At 51.9% G+C, this 20,222-nt stretch overlaps 5 protein-coding genes across 5 annotated transcripts; 3 read left to right on the forward strand and 2 right to left on the reverse strand.

Moving 5' to 3' along the window:
- Positions 1 to 1,825: 1,825 nt before the first annotated feature.
- CTRU02_201832 (ubiquitin c-terminal hydrolase family protein) lies at positions 1,826 to 4,495 on the forward strand (the record flags this gene model as incomplete). The annotated part of the gene is made up of 4 exons (XM_036725186.1): positions 1,826 to 1,906; positions 2,003 to 2,104; positions 2,157 to 2,531; positions 2,582 to 4,495. 4 exons carry the CDS (start codon positions 1,826 to 1,828, stop codon positions 4,493 to 4,495), a joined length of 2,472 nt encoding a protein of 823 aa, XP_036582864.1.
- A 639-nt stretch (positions 4,496 to 5,134) lies between these two features.
- On the reverse strand, positions 5,135 to 7,103 carry CTRU02_201833 (elongator complex protein 2; the record flags this gene model as incomplete). Its single annotated transcript, XM_036725187.1, has 6 exons — positions 5,135 to 5,554; positions 5,616 to 6,218; positions 6,269 to 6,349; positions 6,401 to 6,668; positions 6,721 to 6,756; positions 6,805 to 7,103. 6 exons carry the CDS (start codon positions 7,101 to 7,103, stop codon positions 5,135 to 5,137), a joined length of 1,707 nt encoding a protein of 568 aa, XP_036582865.1.
- Positions 7,104 to 9,166: 2,063 nt separating this feature from the next.
- CTRU02_201834 (Mitochondrial import receptor subunit tom40) lies at positions 9,167 to 10,340 on the forward strand (the record flags this gene model as incomplete). Its single annotated transcript, XM_036725188.1, has 3 exons — positions 9,167 to 9,475; positions 9,536 to 10,180; positions 10,233 to 10,340. The coding sequence occupies 3 exons, from the start codon at positions 9,167 to 9,169 to the stop codon at positions 10,338 to 10,340; spliced, it is 1,062 nt and encodes a 353-aa protein (XP_036582866.1).
- An 822-nt stretch (positions 10,341 to 11,162) lies between these two features.
- Positions 11,163 to 12,128, reverse strand: CTRU02_201835 (isoflavone reductase; the record flags this gene model as incomplete). Its single annotated transcript, XM_036725189.1, has 2 exons — positions 11,163 to 12,038; positions 12,093 to 12,128. 2 exons carry the CDS (start codon positions 12,126 to 12,128, stop codon positions 11,163 to 11,165), a joined length of 912 nt encoding a protein of 303 aa, XP_036582867.1.
- Positions 12,129 to 17,002: 4,874 nt separating this feature from the next.
- On the forward strand, positions 17,003 to 18,115 carry CTRU02_201836 (uncharacterized protein; the record flags this gene model as incomplete). Its single annotated transcript, XM_036725190.1, has 5 exons — positions 17,003 to 17,162; positions 17,226 to 17,279; positions 17,345 to 17,632; positions 17,685 to 17,902; positions 17,990 to 18,115. The coding sequence occupies 5 exons, from the start codon at positions 17,003 to 17,005 to the stop codon at positions 18,113 to 18,115; spliced, it is 846 nt and encodes a 281-aa protein (XP_036582868.1).
- Positions 18,116 to 20,222: the final 2,107 nt, after the last annotated feature.

Consider the following 20,222-nt stretch of genomic DNA (forward strand, 5'->3'; position numbering starts at 1 on the left):
GAAAGATGGGATGGGCAAATTGGAAAGATACGCATTGTGCATGTCGATGATAGCCTGCCATTCTGCAGCCTGCCCGATTGTACCGAAGATGAACACGAATGCGAACGTATGCGGTTTACGTGGAGCGCATCTTGTTGGATTTGAGGCTAGTGTCACATTAACGTCCAACCAGCCGCCCACGGGGAGCTTGTGGGTGACAGGCTACGCCACAGAGCTTCAGCCCGTGGTCAACTAGTAGAAAGACAAGTATGTGAGCATTATTGTTTCAATCGCGGGCATGTGCTGAGGTGCAATATGCCTATGGAGGGGGTTGTTAGCATGGAACAGATGTTTTTGTTCTATTTTGGCTCTTTCGTCTGTACTTGGGGCTGGCGTCTGTTCAAGAGAGCAAAACATTGACGGGGGTTGTTGAAACTCGAAGCATGGGCCACGAGCAAGCCATTTGGTCGGGTCTACGCAAATAAAGAAATTCGCCAAGATGTGTCCCAGAGGGTATCATTGCAGCTAACAAGCCGTCACGAAACAGGAACCGAGACTTGAGGAGATTCTGGTCCAGCCGATGGGGTGCTTTTTCCCCCCTACAGACAAAGAGTTCCCCAATCACTGTCCAGAGTTGGGACAGGGGATCAAATGACCTGCGCTTGATGCGATGGTTATCTTGCCACTTTCATGTTAGAAACCAAGAGGCGTAGTCTCTTTCGGATGTTGCTCCCACGATGGACACGCCCTTACGTATGTCGCCTCGCGTATATATTGGATGTGGGCAGGCAACTCTTCTTTAACCGCTTGAAAGGGGGGTCATCAGCGGGTCAGAAATAAAGTCATATGTGAGAGACGCGGCAGCTGGAGGAACCGGAGAACATTCTGGTTTCTTTACTGCCTATTGCATCCACCTACAGTGTATGCCAAGTCGAGATAAAACTAGTTACCTAGAACGGTTACACGTGTTGGAGTTGGTAAGCTGGTCGGACCTGCGGTCATTCGTAAACGGACAAGGAAAGTCGTGTTCAGCAGTCCAAAGTCCGCCTCGCCGCCACCCTCGATTTCAGTGTCCACCGACAAGGCATCCCCAGGCTCGTAAGTCAACTGACGGGCGAGTCCGCAGAGGGCACCAGGTGCCCAGCAGGACAGCTTTAGCGGCCGAAAAGTACCGCGTAACCTAAACTTTGCCGCATCGGTACCTATCGAGTTAGGGCGTCTCCACACTGCCAAAGCTGCTCACTCTGGACCCCGAATTATTGAGCCAAAATCCACGAACAGGAACCGCCATCTGACCCCGGTTCGCCTGCTGTCTGATTGACACACCCACAGCGCTTGATGAAAGGGCGCGCTACCTTAATTGCTTCAGCTGTCCCCCCCCGTGTCGACCAAACACCACGACGGGATTTCTTTTATCTTCCCATGACTTCTTCCTTCCCAATCTGCAGATTCTCACGCAGCAACAATATTTCAGAACTTTTCTCTACACCGACTTGCGTTTGTATGCGTGTTCTCATATTGAATTTCCCTCTCGTCACTAACAGCAACATCAACACCTCGTGTCGCTGGTACATCGAAAAAGTTCGGGCCTGATTGTCACCCCAGCCCCGTCTCTTGCGACTGCGAAAATCTGCCCCGCCGAGACGCGCCAGAGCCCCTCCATACCTTGCATACATTCTTTACCCTCAACGTTGCTCTCCACTCCCATATCGCTTGCTGATGGGGGTGCGATTTCGACCTGATCATGGTTCCTGACTGCTGAGGCGATTGCTTTTTGTCGAGTAGCCTTTTTTTTTGGCTCCAATAACTACCGATTTGCTTTGCAATACGAACCCAAGTTGCGACCATGAAGGGCAAGAAGTTTCTCAGCCTGCGAGACAGGAATGGCAACCATCGCAGGAGCAAGTCCTCAGAGCCAGGACAAAAGGTGAGTTTGCGACCCCCTGCAGTTACGAGCCGTATCTTCACATGTCGTTCTTTTTTTGGGCTGAGTAGAAGCTAATGACTTACCCCCTCGAACCAGAGCCGACCACTTTCAGCCGAAGCCTTTAGATCGCTCTTCAAGGGCGACGCCGCACGGCAAACACAAAATGATGAGGAGCTGAAGGAGAAGGAGATGGCAAAGGTATGTTGACTCGCAACACCACACTTGACTCCCTTCTCTAACTGTGCAACAGATTGAGGATATAATGCAACTCCTCGCCGAATCCAACATTACAGACGTTTCCGCCGAACACATTCGCGACTCTTTGAACAGCAAATTTGCCGAGGGCGATGTCCAAAAGACTGTCGAGTTTATCCAGATGCAATGCAAAGCAATGGCTGGCAAGATTACACATTATAACCCCCAGGTCGAAATGGTCGGCGCCGAGAATAGGGGCAACGTTACATGTTACCTCGACTCGCTACTCTTTGCCATGTTTGCCAAGCTGGACGCATTCGAATGCATGCTCAAGAACGATTTCTCGGACGAGCCCAAAAGGAGACTGGTCACACTGCTACGTCTATGGGTAAACATGCTAAGGAGTGGAAAAATGATCCACACGGACATGGTGAGCATTCACCAGAGTGTTTTCGTATATCCCCTTGCTAACTGAAGCAGACCAAACTTATACAAGATGCTCTCGCCGACTGTGGCTGGAGCGACGCCAAGCTGCTGGAGCAGCAGGATACTTCCGAGGCCTTCGCATTCATTACCGAGACACTACAGCTCCCCCTTTTGCAACTACAAGTCGACCTATTCCACCAAGGAAAGAATGATAAGGACGACCACAAACTCGTCTATGAACGATTATTAAATTTGGCGGTGCCTCCTGATCCTGATGGCAAGGGCATTCGGCTAGAGGATTGCTTAGAGGAGTACTTCAACACTCAAGTTGACGTACTCAGGGACAGACATGAGGAGAAGAAAGAGCTTGCGCAAACCACTCCCAACAAGAACACAATTCGTCTTGTGACACCCGAGCATAGCACCGACTTCGAAGCCGCAGATGTGCTGAGCTCATCCCCTCTTCAACTGTCACCGGCTCTAGAACGACGATGGACAGCATCGCAAGCGCCCAACGGCGCCCCTGAATCTCCCGGCGGCTCTTCGCGCCCTGCTCCTCGGCATCGTTCCACCAGTGTCATTCAGCGTGTCGTACTTGAAGAGAAACAAAACTCGACGGAATCTGACACGCCAACTATGTTAGAAAAGGCCAAACGAACAAGCTCGACAGTGGTCAAGGCCGTGACCATTCCTGCTTGGCAATTCTTCAAGTTGATTCCATGGCATGCGGCCGGAAACAAGGAGCCCAAAAACGACATGGAGGTGGCCATGAACTTCAACCAGAGACCTGTTGTCGGAATCTGCTTGAAGCGGTACATGATGACAAACTCTGGTGTTCCACAGCGTCACAATACGTTTATCGACATCCCCGATAGCTTGAGGCTGCCACACTTCATGCTTGCAGGTGAAACTCAACTCGAAGAGGATCCCAATGGCTTCAGCATGGAATACAAGCTAGTTCTCCAGTCGGTGATTTGCCACCGGGGAGACTCGCTTTACAGCGGACATTATGTATCGTTTGCGCGGGTTGCGCCCAAGCTCCTCACGGACAATAGGCGGCACGATCTCGATCCTCCTCCCGATTACGAAGAGGCGCAATGGGTTAAATTCGATGATTTGAACATTGAAAGCAGGGTAACCTATGTGGACGATATCAAGCAAGCACTGAAGGACGAGATGCCTTATCTGCTTTTCTACCAGATCGTACCCATGGTAGAAGTCGCTTCAACGGAAGAAACCGAAACGGAACCACCGTCTTACAATGAGTCGAAGGTCAGCATCAACCTGCCAGCTTCGCCCAACCCACAAGAGGGGACTCACTCGGGCATTCCGTCATCAAAGAGCGACTACTTTGAAAACACTTCGATATCACCACCGAAAGCACCAAGCATCCGATTCTCGTCTGAACTCGAGAGGCCTAGCCGCCTGAGCTTTGATGATGAGCCTTATGGCTTAGGGTTCAAGGATTCTCGTCGCGGCAGCGTCACCTTCACAGACTCTACATTGGGCACACCGGCGATCACCCCGGAGGCTGTGTCTCCCGCCCTCACACCGAACGAAGAAACAACAGCGCAGCGGCTATCTCGAGCCGCGGCCCGTTTTACCGCAAAGAGCAAGAGCAGACCCACAAGTCAGGCAGGAGAGGGGCGGATTAGCCTCACCATGACCCGACTCGGAGGACTAATGCGGCCAAGCAAGGAACCGTTGCGAGAACCGACGAACGGCAATGCACTAGCAACATCTGTTAGCGCTCCTCTGCCCGATCCTGTTACTGAGGAGCAGTTCGTCGAAGATGCCGCCGCTGAAGAAACCCCACACGCCGATACCGAGAGAAAAGATTCTAAGGAGTTGAAGGAGAGAAAATCAGGGGAGCACCACCACAGACATCATCATACCCACAAACGGAACAAGTCCAAGGAGAAGAAGAACAAGGACGGCGAACCCGAGCGGGAATGTGTTGTCATGTAAAAACATCAATGTGGCAAAGTGAACGCCGGGGCCGAAGCCCTACTTCTTTTCGGTTGGAGAAGTAATTTCCTTTTTTTGAGTTGAACCGATGCATAGCTTTTCTAAGCCCTGGAATAGCGAGGAGTTTTAATAGGCTAGAACTGGAAGAGATATGGCACACGAAAACGACAACAAAAACGAATAGCCGTCGCGTCTGTGAGACGTTAGCATGAGGAGGGCGTTTTATTGTGTTTGGCAAAAACCGGGATACCACGGAGGAAAACGAGGAGTTTTTAGAGTCCCCCATCACGATGAGGGAACCTTGGGATAGTAATACTACGATGACTTGAGGTCGTCATTCATGAAGCCTATCTACCTGACCTATTCCCTTCCCCTTAGTCGTGTTGTGCTGTGCGTTCAGACCAATGCCTTAGACCGAATCCGTTCTTCATTGAATTTCAATTTCCCCCTGATGGGGACTGATAGCAAAGCCATGAGGGAAGTCCACTCATGGCAGTAGCAAGAAAAATGTCTTCCTCACCGACGTTTCTTCCCAGCCGGCTCACTTCCAGTGACGCAAGACACACCCTCTCGCGCAAGCAAATGTTGTTCCATTCTAAACCCTCTGTAGCATCTACCGCTGAACCAACCGTCTCGGATCTAATCTTCGTCGTTCTGGCGATCGGCAACCATCTCCGCCGCCTTGTTAATCACCTTCTCGGGGGGACGCTCGACGGGCTCGGCAGGGGACGACAAGCCCGCGATGGGCGACATGTTGCCACTGGCGGGAGCGCTTCCGGGGACGGGGATCCGAATATCCTCAGGGGAGCCGGGTGTGATTTTGGGGTCGATGCCGGGGATGTGGATGCGCTTCGCCTCGTTCTGGTACGCTGCGGGGATGATCTCGATGATTTCGTCGCGGGGGAACTTGAGAGTCGGGATGTCCATGGTGGCGCAGTGCATGAGGTAAGCGTAGAGGACGCGGAGGACGGACTCGTGGGCAATGATGAGGAGGTCGCTTTGCTCACGCTCGAGTTCCAGGATGATTGGCTCGAGGCGGACGGCAAGGTCGTGGTAGGACTGCGGAATTCGTTAGTAATGAGATTTAATGTTCAACAATGTTGAGGGTGTTTGGGCGTACCTCTGCGCGGGGGTATCTGTGGTGGTACGGGTCGAGCTCGTGCTTCTCGACTTCTTCGGGGTAGATGTGGCGGATAGCCCGCTCCGACATCTTCTCGCAGACACCAGGGTTGATCTGGCTCATCTGCGAGCGCTGGCGAACCTTGAAGCCCTTGTTCTTAAGGTAGTCTGCTGTCTGCACGGTGCGGCAACGCGTGGACGTCCAGACGGATAGGGGCCTCAGAGGCACGTTGGGGCCACCCTTCTCGACGAGGGCGGCGCGCTCCTGCTCACGGTGCTTGAGGAGGGTCTCAGACATACGGGCGGCGTAGGCGATGCCCTGCTCAGATAGGGGAGCATCGGCCTTGTACGAGTCCTCTTCAGTAGTGACGCCGGCGCGGACGAAGTACGTAGTGCGGGACTTGATGTGCAGGTTGGTGAGGTAGAAGACAATGCGGTGGGAGAGGTAGCCAAAAGAGACATTGTTGTAGAAGAACTTCTGTCCGGCATTGATCATCTTGATGAAGTTGAGTTCTTTCTCGTCCATCGTCTCGAAAACGGGGATTTTCATGTCGATGCGGCGAAGGTAGAGCTTAGCGGCTTCGTCGGGGTCCATACCAGCGAACTGTTTTTGTTAATAGGAAGTACGGTAAGAATTGGGAAACCGATACATACGTCAGGCGAGGAGATCTTGACATTGCGCGCATTCTCCCGTAGAATTGCCTCGTCGTCGACAAATGACTCAATGAAGAGTGTCTGCCAGATGTTAGCAGCTATAACCAAGATGAGAGGACGTTTGCTGCTCACCTGGACGTCATGCTTCGCAAGCTCCTTCGCCAGCGCACGGCGACCTGCAGCCGTAGGATTGACAGCGTCATAAATGGCGACTTGTCCGTTCTCGTGGTTCAACCAAGCATAGATGTCCTCGCGGCATTTCTTCAGAATCTTCTGCCTCAAGATGACTGATTGAGGGGACGCGTCGGGGAAGAAGTAATCCTCGGGGACTATACCGCCCTTGCCAACAGTCGCACGGCGATAGTCGCCCAAGTGGAAGATACGCGTCTTGACTCCCAACCTGCCAGTTTTTAGCAATGACAACCCTGGTTATCTTTGGAAAACCGACTCACCAGCCTAGATAACGGGCCATGGACACACAAATGTGGCTAGATTCATCAGCTGACCATCATTGCATGTGAGATATGTCCACTTACGTCTTGCCGCGGGCTGGAAGACCGACCATGACGATGGCGATACGGCCCGAGTGGAACAGTCGACCGGACATGGTGCTGTAGAGCTGGGCCGGGGCCATATCTTGATCCTCGGGGACATCGTGGATGCCGTCGATGAATGTCGAGCTCTTGCGGCGATACCTCGGCGCGTTGGCCGCTATTTCAGCCGTACTGCCAGGAGAAATAATGTCAATAACATGTTCTTCTGCCAACTCTGGCCGAGGCTGTGCAGCGCTATTGTCTGCCTCAAGGGCATCTAGGGCTCTGGAAATCTCCACCATGATGTTGGATGTCTCTTCCATGATAAATGAACAGGTGGAAATAAGACGAGAATGAAGAAGTAAAAGGGCGGAAGAACTTTGAAAGGGGACAATGAGTGCTTAAAAAAGAGTGTTTGAGGGGCAAGGGAAAGAGCCTGGTGATAAACAATGTGAAGCTCTCGCCTCGTTCGACTTGCCCTGCTTGCTTAGTCGTCACTTCAACAACTTGCTGTACCCCTCGACCGACGATAACAAGATGTATTTTGGGACTTGGCAGACCTATAGTTGACTGTTGACCTTGGCCTTCAACTAGTTGGCCGTTGTCAGAGCTCTGTGACAATACACAGTAACACAGTCAATTTGGCATCCAGTCATGCATTTGTTGTGCAGGAGTGACAACCATGACAAAGGGTAATATCCTCTGTGAGCTTGCTCAGAAGGCAACTTTTGCGACTCATCCACCTGTCACCAAGACATCTTTGTGGTGTTGTTCACACAAATCCTACTTCATTTGATGAAGTGGCAGTCAAGTGAAGTCTCCAGCTGAGCACTTAAGAAGAGCCTTGATCAACATGAAAGCGGGTTGACTGATTGGTGTATTATACATCATCGGCGTGCATTTGCCGGCTAACTGTTTGTTCAATCGGGTGTTTTCGGGTTGTGAGACCCTGGAGAGGCCACTGCTAGACTCAAGGTCCAACTTGTCGACCTTCCATTGCTAGGCCAAGCTTCGGTATTATGAACATGGAGTAGGTGATGGATAGACAGAACAGAGTAGGGAACGCACTTGCTCAGGTGGGGGTAGAACAAAGGAGAGCACAAGGTTCCTGATGTGCGACGAGAGGATTCTTGCAAGGGGGCAACAGAAGGAAAGGATGAGCTTACAGTAATGTATCCATGTTTGTGGGTAGAGCTTCCGTGGAATGCACTTGGCAATTTGAATAACCGGCAAGCGAGTCAGAATTTATGCCGAAGGATGTGAGACGGGAGCGGATTGATTTCGAGGCATCTACGGCCTCTACGCCGGATGGAGGGGCCGCTTCGGAGGGAAATAGCGGGGACGATACTATGACGCAGTGCCGAGTCAACGTCTGAATCAGTGCGGCAATATCTAGCACTCAGGAATCCAACTAGATCCGGAGCGAAGTTCGATTGAAGTGCGATCAGGGACCGACTCCTCAGGGAAAATCGCGCAGAAGTAGATGTTCGAGGGTTGTGATAGTGGTCGCGGACGAAGTTACGCTGATGTCTGAGCTACCCCCCCCGTTCCGATTTAAGCCGCCAGCCCTTTAACGGCCGAGTACCCTCCTTCGCCGAAATTCTGTGGTCTGTGCAGGCGGAACCCAGCTATGGTTTGCAGATGGAAGCAGCGACGGTAATTGGTCTCTTGAGTCACAGGAAAACAATGGGCGGTCAGGGTAATTCGCGAACACCTTAGGATGTAGTTAAAGTATGGGATTACGTAGGTAGGTGAAGTAGGTTAGGTAACTCCAAGTTGCACTTCTACCCGAGACTGATACTGGCAAAAAAAAAAAAAAAAAAAAGACTACTGTTGGGCGGAAGAGTGTGAGCAAGAGGCCCCAAGGAACGTACCGAATGCAGGCAAGGGTCTCCTCCACCTGTCTCGATTTTTGGGTCTGGTTGAATTTCGGACCGACATTGCCCTTCTGCACCTGACGCAGTTGAGTATCACGTGATGCTGCTGTCATTTTTCCAAGGAAGCTCTCTTGCTGTCTCCACCGGGCTTAACCAGTCGTGGCGCGCACCTAGCCCGTTGAATACAGCGTGGCACCGTGGCTCGTGCTCAACCAGACCTCCAGCTGCGTAATGTAATCAGCGTGGAAGAAATTTATTCTCCAGACCTGCCAATCCATCACTCCCGATTCCGACTCGACGACCTCCCCCCCAAAACGACCCTGCCTGCCCATTGCGCGAGCTCCAATCGGTCCCTAGGGCAGTCGCAGCTGTATTATTTCTTCCCGTGTACAGACCCTCTGGTCTAGTTGTTCTCCCTTTTCAGGTTTTTCCTGTCTTCTTAATTCCTCGGTTACGTTGGACGCAGGCCGGCGCCGACTATCGCAACAATGGCGTCAAGCTTGGAGCAGATTCAAAATGTTCTCCTGAACAACCCCGTCGCCAACACTCTTTCAGATGCCATCAACTCTTTCTCGGAACGGAGAGCAAAGCTTGGCCTGTCCAACCCTGGCACCACTGAGAACCTGACCAAGGAGGTCCAACGCGATGTCCTGCTCACCAACTACATGTTCACTGGCCTTCGCGCCGACCTGACCAAGGCCTTCAGCATGTCGCCGCTGTTCCAAGTCTCTCACCAGTTCGCCATGGGTGACCGTCTGAACCCGTACACCTTCGCTGCGCTGTACGGAACGAGCAAGGTTCGTCGACCCCTTGCACCAATGGACGCGCGAGCATCACTGACTGACATTCATCATTAGGTTTTCCTTCAAGGAAACATGGACAACGACGGACAGCTCTCTACCCGATTCAACTACCGATGGTCCGATAAGTTGGTGTCGAGGACGCAATTCCAGGCTGCCCCTGGCGCTGGCCAGGAGATGCTCCAGTTCGAGAACGAATACACTGGTGATGACTTCACTGCTTCCCTCAAGATGCTGAACCCCTCCTTCCTCGATGGCGGTGCTACCGGTATCTTCATCGGAAGCTACCTCCAGTCCGTTACTCCTAAGCTCGCTCTTGGTCTCGAGACTGTCTGGCAGCGCCAGGCTATGACCCAGGGTCCTGAGACTGCCACCTCCTACTGCGCTCGCTACAAGTCCGCCGACTGGGTTGCCACCGCTCAGCTGCAGGCCCAGGGTGCTCTGAACACCTCTTACTGGAGACGTCTTTCCGAGAAGGTCCAGGCCGGTGTTGACCTGTCCCTTTCTCTCGTTCCCGGCGCCGGAGGTGTCATGGGCGGTTTCCAGAAGGAGGGTGTCACCACCATTGGTGCCAAGTACGACTTCAGAATGTCTACTTTCCGTGCGCAGGTCGACTCTAAGGGCAAGCTTAGCTGCTTGTTGGAGAAGCGCATTGCTGCCCCCGTCATGATGACTCTGGCTGCTGATGTTGACCACTTCGCGGTATGTGCTAGGCGATTCACTCTGTCGAATTTATACTGATTATTCTGTTTAGCAACAAGCCAAGATCGGCGTCGGCATCTCCATCGAGGCCGGTGGTGAGGAGCTCCAGGAGCAGCAGGAGGCTCTCGGTGCCCAGGGCACCCCCAACATCCCCTTCTAAACTCGACACAAGGATGGCTTGGCTTTTGGCCTAGTCTAAACCGAAGCTCCGCTCCTAATCGAACCCAATAATTGTTTGTCCTCCGGCGAGGGCAGGAAACGACACCAACGAACTAGACTCCTCTTTGCAAAGCTATTTTTTCATACTGCTGTCTTAGTATACGACTTCACGCCCTGGCAGCACGGACCCGACGAACCAGAGTTCTCATGTGCCTCAAGCTCTTCACTTTTTCGGTCCGCCCGTCACACTCTTGTTCGGTGTATCTCGATTCCTGTCTTCTACCATTGAGGACCTGTGTATATTACGCTCAGGACGAGCAAAAGATTCAGGGCCAGTACGGCGGTGTATTGGCTGGCTTGGATGCATTTTGGGCGGTCTGGAACGGCATACCCGATACGGGGTGGCGCTAGTCACTCCGGATGACCGCATCTACTCGAGCTTGAGCATCTTGAATGGCCCTCTTGATGAAAAGCTCTCGCATGTATTTTGTATGAAGGAGATAGAATTCAACTGCTGATACAAGCTTACTTGTAAACCTGGGAAATGTGATTATGGTACCGAGTGTTGAGTGCTGTGAAGTAACGAATTGGGGCGCCTTGGTTTAGCACGCTCACAGTGTGTGTTTTAATGCTGTCGTTTTTGGACAAACCATTGGAAACGTTCATTCTGTCAGTCCTCTCTTTGAGACAGACTATTGTTACTCATCAGTCATGTGCACAGGATTCACATTGGTCAGATCTTGATATGGTTCATGATGTTAATTAATCAATTTTCTTCCATCCCTTCGTCACCCCCTTTTTCTTACAAAGCATAGGCTAACCCTTACTCCGCGGCAATTGACTTGTACAGCCCCTTCAGCTCATCATCGCTCCACTCCTTGATCCCCAACAGCGCATTGTCGCTCTTCTCCCACGGCTGAGCATACTGCTTCTTGGAGCAGGCGTACAGGATCTGCGGGTACATGACCTCTGGCGTCATGATGCCCTTCTTGATGGAATCTATGCAGTTGGCATAGATGGCGTCGAAGTCGCTCGTGGTCTCCTCCCACGATCCGCCGATGGCCTCCTTGGCGAGCGCTGCGAGCTGCTTCTGCGACTTGTTCGTGTTGTGGACGTAGACGGGCCTGTTTGCCGTCTCGTCGGGATGCTGCAGCACGCCGACGACGGCCTGGCCGACGTCCGCGAGGTTCGTGTACGGCACGACGTTCTCCCCGTCGTTGAAGTACGTAATCTTCTTCTGCTTCGGGTCGACGCCCATGAAGGCCGATCTGATGCCCCAGTCGAGGAAGGGCCCGTTGGTGATGATGGTCCACGTGAACTTTCCGCCGGACTCCTCGCCCTTCGCCTGCAGGTACTTGTTCGTCATTCCCTTGATGCCGAAGACGGGGAGCTCCGGGACGTGGGCTCTCTTGGGGTCGATGCCGAAGTCCGGCGGGATGTAGCGGTACACTCCGGCCGCGATGGCGGCGTCGACGACGCGCGTGGCGACCTTGGGGTCGAAGCTGCTTGTGGAGTTGACAAGGGCGTCTTGGCCCTGCAGGGCCTGGGTCAGGGAGTCGAGAGACTCGTAATCGACCTCCTTGACTGTCACGCCCGAGGGAAACGTGTGGGTGCCGGCTTTGCGGGTCAGGATCGTGATGTTGAACTTGTTGGAGTCCATGAGGGCCTTCAGGAGAGACGGGCCCAGATTTCCGCCAGCCTGGTGTGGTTAAAACTACCGCTCTGTCTGAGGTGTCAAGAAGAGGGAACTTACTCCGGCGAGCGCAACGTTCTTGATTGCAGGTGCCATGATGTGAGGGGGGTTAGATTATGTGGATCGATATACTTGTTTGTTTGCTAGCTACGATAGCTGGGAAGACAGCAGGATTTAAGCTCCTACTTATCTCCCAGCTCAATCATGAGAGCAGGGATGAGCTGCGGTGGTTCTCTTTCCCATGCCCGCGAGGAAGCTCGAGGCATTTCTCGCTGTGACGCCATTCCGTTCCAGGCTCGTCTGAAGATATATCTGGTTGGCCGCTCGTGTTCGAATACGGAAGAGCTTCGACAGCTTCGCCCATTCGCGATTTGAGCTTTGACGCGCGGATGCGGTAGTATTCGTGTAACGCACGTGCAGCACATGTTCTCGAAGGTGTCCGACGCAGGGTTCTCTGCGGTTCTTAGTTTTCCGCATGTCGAATTACGATATGGAGGCCAAGGCCTAATACCCTGCCGCTACTTTCACGCTCACGGTTTCGATTGGCGGTAGCATATGCGCTCGTTAGTTCTCATTGCTGTCTGTTAACCGTCTTGTCGACGGCAAACACTAAGTCTGCTTTAAGATAGCTATGAGGTGCTTGTCAGTTAGGCCCAAGCTTTTGCGTTTGAACCTGCCAGTCCGTGTGTGGAGCACAGCCGCAGGGAGCGACTATTTGTGCTGCAGTCTGTGTATGCGTGATATTAGCTTTGCAGAGATGGGATGATGAGAGGCGTAGCGTCCGGCTCAGCCGGATCAACGTGCCTCTAAGCAGTTTGCCTGGATGGGAGCTACGATGCGAGATGGATAAACAGGGCGGGATCCAGAAACTCAAACGTGTATGACGAGATACACGCTCGCGCGGTAACCGGCTTAATATCAGCCCCGGTGCCGTTGTCGACGGGGTGGAGGTTTAATCGGAGGTCCGTAGTTCGATGTTCGGAACGATGGTTTCGGGATGCAATAAACTTACGAAAGACAGGACGCTGATTAATGTGTCATCAACACGGGCCACGTCTTGCAACAGAGTCTGGGGTGGACGTGGGTGGGACAGGAAGGGTCAAACAACGACACGACTGTTCAGGCAGAGAGTATGTTTAGAATGCTAGGCACGTCTATCGTATTGGGACAATTGATGGCGGGTCGAGATCATGTGCTATATTTGGTCGTCATGATATGCTATTGTTGTGTGTAGCCCGAGCTTGACTGGTGATTCCAGCTTGGCTTTTTTTTACTGTAAATCCTTTTCGTGAGGATCCTCCTTGCATAACTGGTGACTCTCAAGGCGAACTTCTTCCAGAGTTGCCAGGTATAGGGGTATATGAACTAGTGATCTCAATTTTTTTTCGTTTTGGCTTGGCTAGGTCGATCCCTATGTCCACTGGCTGCAGATTTTCCGGCATTGTCCTCAACATAGTCGACTTTCGGGTCCTCCCCTATGACAAACGGCCTCGTCTTGCTTCCTCTAAAGAGACACGATGGTTGTTAGTTTGGAAACGGGATGGCGTTACCTTTCCGTGGACAAAACGAACCTCTTCTTCGATGGTTTCTTCGACGGCTTCTTTGACAGCATCTTTGCCTGCAACCAAGCCCCTGAATTCGAATGTAGTGATGGGGGGAACTCAACTTGTAATGTTGGATCGGCAGAGCCACGCAGGCTCAGAGAGCTGTGCTTTGGCTTTATAGGAGACGAATACATACACCCGCACGAGAAGGGGTAATAAAACCCTTCTACTCAACCCTTTTCATCAGAGGTAATAATTTTGCGGGTGCAAGCCCTAAGCTAGGACAGGCGAAATATGACAAAAGTAAGGCTGTCGGAGCTGTAGTTCGTCACATCCTACGGCTGCTCTGCATAACAGCGTATGGATGGTTAAGAGGCTCTCTGCCATGTCAAAACATACCCTTTGGCAAGGGCCCTAGTCGACCTAGGAGGGGGAATGCGTCCTAGAGTGTCCAGTTGCAGCTCCCCACCCGGGCGTCAACTTGCTGCTTGGATACTTAACGCGTCGAGCAGTCGAGAAAAGTGCACTTTTATCATCTTGAGACTGACTCCCCCTCCGGGCTGTCATGGTGCAGTGTTCCGGAGCCACTTGGTTGCATTCTGGGCGACAGTATGAGGCGGGGGACTTGGCCATACGCGCTATCTGTGGCGGCATCCACGTGAGAGGAGGTCTCCCGTGTTCGCGTTGACCGTTTCCCCTGGCGCTGGCTGTTGTGGAGGGAAGCGTAAGCTCGAACGCGCCGAAGCGGACGGAGACGGGGCGGCTCGCTTGCTTAACTGCGGACTAGGATTGAAAAACCAGATAAAGTATGGCTTTCCCATGTCAGTGATCCAATGAATCAAGACTTGCTGTGCTTCGCCGAACCGCTCGCACACACGACCATGCTAAGACCATTCTGTAGGGTCCTCTTGGATACCAGCCAGCAGGTGAGGAAATTTTATGTTTCCTGCTCTGGAAATTTACCTTGGTTGCTGCCTGCCTCAGGCCTTTCCAGAAATGGTTTCCCCCAAGTCTGGGCCGATCGGGGATCCTAATCAAGTGCCATGGTGCCAGCACACCGCAAACCCAGCAGATTATACCCCTGTCGTGTTATTGGGACGGCAACGGATCGCTTTCTTGTTTTCCCGCCTTCTTCCTCTTCTTCTTATTTTTTTTATTTTTCCAATCCAAGTCCTTTTTCTTATCCTTGTCCTTGCTGTCACTTCTCTTGACGACTGCGAATCGCGGCTTCGGAGGACAACACGGAGCCGAATCTGTCTGTTTGGAAGAATCCATTCTGCAGCAAGAGTTGAAGTACCCAATTGGCGCATATACCAAAGTGTGGCTGGGCCGAACCCCGGCAAATTTGGACTTAGGCCTATTCATAATGGGCGGTTCTCGGAGACGGAATAATCGAGCTCGACAAGTCTTCCTCCCCTCAAAAGCGACGAGAAAAAAAGTAAAAATAAAAAAGGAAAAAGGAAAAAAAAGGGGGTGATAAAAAGAAAAGACAAAAAAAAAAAAAAAACCTCGAAAAGAGGAGAACGAAAGCAAAGAGAAAATGAAACCAGACGACAGAGAAAACCAGCTTCATTTGAAATCGCCTTCTTGGATGTCCAAAGGCTCGCCTGACACTCGTCAAGTGAGGATTCGGAGATGGGAATACCATCATGGCCAGTGGTGAAGCACTCGCTTTGCAGCTTTAGCCAAGCCACCACCAATACAACAGTTGGAATCGCAAAAAAAACTCAAGCTTCGATGCAGCCAGTAGTACTGAGCCGGTGTGGGGGAACGAAATGAGTCCGAGTGGACTGGGCGAAAATCATGCCCTGAGCCTGATGATTCCGGATCGGCCTTGACGGGACAGGCTAGAAGTCGGCCTTGTGGACGTTGGTCGTTAGAAATAAAGGCCGAAACCACCTTTGGTATCGGGTGCTCCGGACTTGACAATCGGTGGTCCGTCGGGGCAACGGCACATGGGAGGAACAGTATAAGTATGCAGGCGTTTTTAGACGAGGTAGCCTCCTGTCTCCCTCCTCGGCCTCACTTGGGCCGCTTTACAGAATGGCGCCTTGCATAGCTTAGCTGTTGATGCTTGTGATCTGGTGGGTGTTGTTGGGACTGCGTGTGGAAGGGCTATTCTACGGTGTCATTGGTGCGCAACCGGGCTCCTACCAGACACACTCTTTTCGCTCTTCTTCCACACCTGCCCCCGGTTTCTTCCCGGAGAAACGCCTGATTCTCTTAGGCTAATATTTACGCACCCAACCGAACATCTATATTGGGTATACATCTACCGTCAGCCGTCATTCGAGCATTTTGGAGACCAACAGTGGCCGCTTGTTCCCGTACATTACCGGTATTGCTGACAGAGGACCTTGCCTTAGACTTCTCCGAGCAAAAACGTCCTCGGCTTTGTCTTTTACGGTTCTACGGCTCTACTACTATATATCATCTCGAACCCCACATTCGCTTGTATGAAGATCCACAGGTTAGTATCCATACAACCCCTTTTCGGGTCAGGACTAGGCGAGGACGGGTATCCCGTGTATCCATTTAGTAGTCCGAGCGAAACTTAGTTGGTACTGAAAGCATATACGCGCTGAGCCGACCAAGGTGTTTCGCATCTTGCCAACACATGATCTCATCGGCGTGGAGTAGACATATTCCTAAGATAGCTTTCTTTGACTGGGAGCCCACGATAACCCCTCCACCGCGAGGAACAATGTTCTTACTCGCACGTAAAGCAGGCGCTAATTTTACACCGGTCAAAATATGGATCCTCTCCTGGAGATGTGACGTGTAACCTTCGAACTAAAGCTATGGGGTGTCCTGCGAGGGTAGGCCACACTGCATGATGTTTTGCAGCTGACCCTGTCCTTGTCCAACAGTACTGACTGGCTGCTATCCGTAGAAACCCCGAAATACTTGCTGTTTCTCAAGTCCATAGCTCGTAGTTTCCATTTCTTTCAACATTACTTCGTCCTGGGCCAGATCGGATACATAAAGACACGGTCATTTCATTCGAACAGGTCATCTAACAATTCATCTCCTACTGTCATGGAGTCTCCAAGAACTTGCCTTTGGCCGTTTGCACTTGGAAGAAGGCGGCCAGTCAGGCAAAGAAGCCATCACACCATTGCGGCCCGCGGCTGTCTATCTTGAGCGAGTGGTTCTAGTGGAGGGTTGGAACCTCACCGTTCAGCGGCGCGCGACACTTGGTTGTCCGTTGGCGTGTCTCCCCCCTACACCCTCACCATCACCTATTGGGGTCCAACAACCAACATGCCCATCTCCATCGACGAGGCTCTTGAATCGCCGACAGTCAGCGTTATGGATTCGACTGCACTGCCCTCATTATCTACAAGATGAGGGCCTTCTCGTCTTACGCCATTAACCCTGGCATCTTCCACATCTCCTACATTTACTTTATACGTATCAAGAACAATGTCAGACGTGCCTTTGACCACCATCGAAGCCGGGCTTGCTAGCCAAGCGCAACCATCGGCAACGCCCTCAGTGAGACGAAATCGGAACAGCCTTTCCATAGCACGCAACTGGATTCTCAACTTGTTGACGTTTAGGGAGGCCTCGAGCACCGTCTCCAGTACGAAACCCGACTGACTGCTGCGGTTGGAAGAAAAACAGTGCTCCTAACACCAAAATGCAGACCCACATACCCCTCAGGAAGCTGTCCTCAGAGAACTTATCTACCGTCATGAAGGTTACCCATATACATATCGTTTCCAACACTCCCATCACCTCGTTGGGCCTGCTGATACCATTTAGTCAACCGTTATCCGAGAGGATGGGCGCAGATCGCTGCCGAGCAAGACCACTCAGTCAACTTAGCGATACATCGAAAGTTTGGTAACCTCTCGCAGCGCTGCTTCTTGCATGTCGAGCACAAGTTGACGAAATTGGAGAGCGAACTACTCGAACTGGACTTGCACATCGCAAACGAGAACCAGGACGAGGAGCAACAAGGACTTGACGGGCCAAGTAATGCAGCTGCCCGCTACATCGAAGAGAGAGACCGCAAGGTGGAAGAGATTCTCTCCGTTCTGGCGCCTTATCGTAAGCGTTACCAAGGTCGTTCCATGCTCTGCCCATTCACTTACAAACACAGGGAGATTAATCCTCGACGACAAGGAGATCGGCTTGCTCTACGAAGTCGGCGACATCGAACACCGACTCAGATACGGCAAGATCAAGAACAGTGGAGTGATAAGCCGGGAGGAGATGGCCTTCCTATACCACGCAAACGACTTCGTCAGTACCCGCCCAGATAAACTGCGGCTCTCTTTTGAAAAGCTGTTTTACAAGTTTCGGCACTTCCCCGCCATGGTACGCTTGGCCATCAACCCCCCCCCCCCCACCCCCCTTCCCCTGTCCATCACAACAAAAAAACCAGCAGCGACTAATTTTAAGCAGAAGTTGATAGAGCAGAGTGACACGAGAGAGGAAGAACATGCAAAACATCTCGATGGCTCCGCTGTCTTCACCGCCTCAGGGTTTTCCTCTTGTGGTGCTGCGCGGTGGTTTTGCTGCTGCCGGTAGTGCTGTTGGGCTTCCTCCCCAATCTAAGCACCCAAGCCGCCGCCGGTATCGTGATTGCTTTCTCGGTCATCTTCACCATTGTCATGGTTTGGCTCGAAAGCGCCCAGACTTCAACTATCCTGCTGGGGATCTGCGCGTATCTTGCTGTGCTTGTTGCGTTCCTGACTAGTTTGTTTGAGAGGACTTCGGACCTATGAGGTTTGGGCTTGGGTTGTTCCGTCTCTCTACCAGGCTTCTGTTGCTTTTACTGAGACGAGGTAACTTGCCTCGACGTCATCGAATCGGTAGACGTAGTGGCAGTTCTACCCGGATGGTTGTGATAAATGGGCTGAGGCTTTGTTAGTGTGTGGCTTTAAGTGTTTTGTGCCAAGTAACAGTAGTTGCTTCCTGCAGGAGTTGTGTTAGTGTTGAAATGAACATAGTAATTTGTGTCTAACTATGTCTTGTTCAAACTCCCAAGTTTCAGTGTCAAAGTTGAGAGTTGAGAGGGAAGAAGCGCAGCGAGTCCCTTTCACTCAAAAACAAGAGGTCTTCGAAATTTCGGAAGTAGTCTCTTTAAACTAAAAGCATTGAGTTGCATGTCTTACGTTGATGCCGTAAGGTAGGCGGGACGGAAAGCGTCATGCAGGTGGCGCACTTCTCCAGCCACATCCCTCAGCCACACACTCATGCTTTCTTATTCACTGCAATCAAATAAGTTTTATATCCCGACCGGCACAAAGAAGCAGGTCAGGTGATTTTGAGGGAATTTCAAAAGGCGGGCCATATGCGACTGAACGGTAGTTTTCATTTGGAAGATGGACAGAAATTGGCGCTCTAGTCTTGAGAGGGACTCGAGGTGTAACGACGAGGTTTCTCCAAATGGGACACATAGCATCAGACAAGTCAAAGAGTTTACGGAGACAATTCACGATTCTCACGCAATATCAGACTTTTGTGTACGACAGAGGTGGTTGATTGAAATAATGTTGTTGTGTAGCTGAGCACCGTTGTTTTGTGTTGTGATAACTAGAGTTTCAAACAACCGCAACCCTTTGTGTATTGATTGGCCAACGTGTCAAAAGGGGATTCTCAGCATCTGCCCGTGAGAACCGACAACAGAAAAAAAAATTGCACATTGGGAGGGGGTCACGCGGCCCTGAGATCATACAAGCACACCCCCCTTGTCCACGCTGATCCCTACTACGTGGTAAGGTCCAAATTGGCGCTTCCTAGCAACCCGTGAACCCCTCTCCTATTTCGTTACGCCCTGCGAATCGGAAGCTCAGGAGACATGCCGGTTGACTGCTATCCGGATGAAGGGTTTTCAGGAGTCTGCGAGTTCGGTGGAGGGCTCGGGGGAGGGCTTGGTTGAGTATCCGATGGGCGTGGTTTGGGGTTGGTCGAGATAACGTAAGGTCTCGTGCTCGCAGAGGGCCGAATTCCGTCCCTATTGAGAGTGGTCATCGGTCAGTCCCAGTTAGTGCTTAAATCAGAGGCATAGTTTATTCTCACGGCAATGATGGTGAGTTTCCGAAGAGAAAGTTGAACATCTTGACTATGTATCGAGATTGGCAGCGTAAAACGCGAGCGCAAGCGCTCTTGAGTGTGTGATGAGATGATCGCGTTATTCGGGGTTGTCGGGGGGCCTGTCTTCTGCTTCCCATGCAAAAGGGGCCGGAGACGAGCATTTATATCATGGTAAGAGCGACCAATTTCACCTCATTGCCAAACTTGTCGCATTTGTGTGAGCCGGCGAGCCCTAAAAAGAAGCAAGGGTTTCCTGCATGGCTCGAATCGAACGGATGCCGTGATATCTGGACAACAGCATTCATGAGGCTGTCAAATTTCTTCTTCTCCTTGTCATCATGCGGCCTCTCACGCAACCAAGGGGACGTGGAAACAGGTCCTGCATAGTCCATGCATTCCGCGCCCGACAACTTAGTCAACGAGATGCGTGGACTCGCCTAGAATTGGCGCTGCGCATAGACTTGTGGCGGAAGCACCAGCGTTGGCGGCTAGGGGCGAGACGTTCGTCAAGGCTGGCTTCGCGTGTTGCATACCCCCTCATTTCTGGGCTGGATTAGTTCAAGATGAGCGTTAGCGGAGGCATGGGAGCGGCTCGCGG

The sequence above is a fragment of the Colletotrichum truncatum genome, assembly GCF_014235925.2.
Source record: "Colletotrichum truncatum strain CMES1059 chromosome Unknown Contig_0001, whole genome shotgun sequence".
Taxonomy (NCBI): Eukaryota; Fungi; Ascomycota; class Sordariomycetes; order Glomerellales; family Glomerellaceae; genus Colletotrichum; species Colletotrichum truncatum.